This window comes from Myotis davidii, unplaced genomic scaffold (genome assembly GCF_000327345.1).
Source record: "Myotis davidii unplaced genomic scaffold, ASM32734v1 scaffold753, whole genome shotgun sequence".
NCBI classification, from domain to species: Eukaryota; Metazoa; Chordata; class Mammalia; order Chiroptera; family Vespertilionidae; genus Myotis; species Myotis davidii.
In genome coordinates, this window is record NW_006286231.1 from 3,025,750 (window position 1) to 3,028,848 (window position 3,099).

At 51.8% G+C, this 3,099-nt stretch overlaps 1 protein-coding gene across 1 annotated transcript; it reads right to left on the reverse strand.

The window, feature by feature from the left end:
- Positions 1 to 1,849: 1,849 nt before the first annotated feature.
- Positions 1,850 to 3,093, reverse strand: RPRM (reprimo, TP53 dependent G2 arrest mediator candidate). The gene has a single exon (XM_006757392.1). It carries the CDS (start codon positions 3,048 to 3,050, stop codon positions 2,721 to 2,723), a length of 330 nt encoding a protein of 109 aa, XP_006757455.1. The 5' UTR covers positions 3,051 to 3,093; the 3' UTR covers positions 1,850 to 2,720.
- Between the last annotated feature and the right edge of the window lie 6 nt (positions 3,094 to 3,099).

Sequence of the window (3,099 nt, forward strand, 5' to 3'; positions counted from 1 at the left end):
GTGCAGCAGAGAGGAAAGCGGGGTGAAGAAGTATTTAGAGGAACAAGGATGGAGGAGATGGTAGTGACAGAAGCAGAGATAGCAGCAGTAGAGAAGAGAATATAGGGAACTTGGGCAGGCTCTCTCTCTCAACTTTTAAGACTTCGGCTTTAAATAGAAATCTCTGTGTTCTAGAAACAAGTAATAACTGGCCTGGAGGTGTGAAACCTTTCTTGTGTCTGAAACTTGCTATATACACATGTACGTCCCACATAGCAGAAACGCAAGATTCCTAGCTGGTTGGCTTTTTATCCCAAATGGATTTCCACACAACACTGAATTCGCTTGGGGGTTAATATTTGTGAGGGAAACGGGCCCTCAGCAGATTTTGCAGCCACAGGAACTCTGAGTTTAATTTAAATGCCAGGTTACTAGTAGTCCCAGAGTGAACTGGTTGTTCTGCTGTGTTTCTCCCTTTGAAACATGGAGGCAGCAGGTTAACTGGGTGCCACAGAGATTCTCCACAAAATAAAAAACCTCCATTTCCTGTCCTAAACATCTGCGGAAGTATACTGCCCTCCATGACTCGCCCTTGACTACACGTTGACCCTGCTCCTCTCCCCAGATTCAAAACAAACAAACAAGCAAACACAAAAGGCAAGCCAACCCTTACTGCTGAAGACAATAGACAAAACATCAAAATCCTTTTCAAGCCCGATGCTATTTAGCATTCAAAAATTATTCTAGGTCATAATGCCTGGCAAGATTTACTTTGAGAGTGAAATAGACACTGAATAGTGGGCAGGATGTTAAAGGACATTCAAATCTCTGGATCCCAACCCTTTGAGTCACTGACACTGTTTTCACCAGTTGTGCTTCTTCCCAAGTAAAAGGGGCACTGGATTGTTATTGAAATTTTAGTCTTCTCTCCGCTTCTGTGAAGTTTTACTTGCTATAGCATAGCAGAGGATCCTAACCCGGACATAAAAGTAAACTGCTCAAAACCTCTTGCAAAGTTCAAGCTTGAAGCTATTGCCTCCTCTGGATGATTTTCACATTCACGGTTTTCTCTATTCTCCAAAACTGTTCCATTTCTGTGCCCTAATTGTGCCCAAGACCATCTGTAGCTCCACTCGGACCCGCTTTCTCAGCTTGGGTTGTGACCCTCAGCTCTGACATTCAGGACCTGGCTAACCCCCCTTGGACTGTTCTGCCTGGCTGGGCCTGATGACTCTAAATTCAAGAGAAGGCAGGGTCTCTTTTTAAATCTCATCCTTTCTCTAGAAAACGTTTAATTTGGCAAAGACAATGCATCCCATGTTTTTGTAACAACGGCTTACCCCTGGGAGAATTAACGTCACTATGTACTTTTTAGCAGCTACTGTTCCTCACATTTAAATAATTTATTAAATTTTTTTTGAGCAGCATCCTGATGCCTTCTTGATGATATTGGTTGCTCAGGGGAAAGATGCCCTCCCTGAAGGCTGGCCAAGCCCTCTCTTCCTTTCATTAGCAGAGTAACCCTGTGTACCCGCCCGCCTGAGCCTGCAGGGAAGGGTAATGTTCCCACTGGGCCCTCCTGTCCTCTCGCCTGGCTGAAGAGCTGAGGCTAAATGAAATATAAAATATTAACTGTCCGAGAAAACAGAGGGTGCTCCTCCTGGGCCTGAGGTTTGGCCACGGCTCACTGGGCTCAGGCCTCTCTCTCTGGTCCCCACCTCCACCCTCCGTGGGAACCACGAGTGGAATCACAGCTCTCCAAAGCGAATTCTCTGGACCGGCCACCAGACTCCTTGCCCCGTTCCCTTCTGCAGGGAGCGCACAATGACCACCAAGAGGCCAGAAAAAAACCACTTAAATATTGCATTTATTAAGGAAATGTTAAACACGAAAAAAAGAGTCAAAACGATGTCACGAATGTCAAGAGCACTTTTGTGGCATAAATCGTGCAGTCACGAGCTACAGACACAGTTCTACTTCGGGTCTTTGCCGGGCCAGCTGGGGCGCCAGCCCCGCTCTCCAAAGACCCAGTTGTGAATGAAATAAAAGAAACAACTCACCCCGTTCACATTCGCAGGCTCCCCCTCCCCCACCCTTTTCCCCACGATGATAAAACCCTAACTCCCGGGCAGGCAAACAGGTCACTAGGGCAGAAAAAGAGTTATCAAATATTTATAGTCAAGCAAACACAAAAACCCCGTAAAACGTAAAACGGCACGTTGCAATCAAGCAAAGGTATTCATCGCCTGTCCCGCCAGGGCTGGGAGGACCCGGAGAGAACGGGCGCCAATCCGGACACGGATTTGAGCCCCCATTAGTTTTGTGCCCGTGGCGTATGCACGGATCGCTTTCCAGGCCATGGGGCATCCAGTGCTGGTGGGTCTCTCCCCTGCCCGCCCTCTCCACCTGCCCCCAGAGCTTGGCCCACCTGCGGGTGGAGAAGGGCCTTTGCCCCGTCGGTTTTCCCGCATCCCAAGCAGCTTTCAAAGTTTGTGCCCTGATCTCCCTCTTCTTGCCACTTGCTGCTCAGTCCAGAGTCAGGGCGCTCTCCTCCTCCAGCCAGGCCTGGGGACTTTCCAAGAGCGAGCGAGAAACAGGTCGCTTCATCCCGAAAGGCAGGAGTCGGGAGAAATCATTGACTCCGACAGGTTTGCTTCGCCCGGTCTGGGATGGTGAGGGGGCGCGGCCGGGCTGGCGAGGTGGGGAGGTGTGGGGCGGCCGCTGCGGGGCCGGAGGGCCGGTCAGTAGGGCCCCACGACCACCGCCTCCACCTCCTTAGACGGTCTCCGGTCTTTCACCAGGAAGTTGATCATGCCCTCGGACTTGATGAGGAGGTTGCAGCCGAGGAAGAAGATGCCGAAGACCACGGTGAGCGAGAGCACGCACATGACGGCGATCTGCACCACGCGCATGATGTACAGGCTGCGCTCGTCGGGGCCGCCCTCGGCGAAGCCGTCGTCGGTCACCACGGACGCCTGGGTGCAGCAGCGCATCGCGCGCTCCAGCGCCTCGCTGCTGTTGGCCAAGAACAGGCCGGCCACATCCGTCTGGTTGCCCAGCGCGGGATTCATCGCCGGGGCGGGAGGGCGCCTGGGAGGCGCGGGTCCGAGGGGTGGGGAA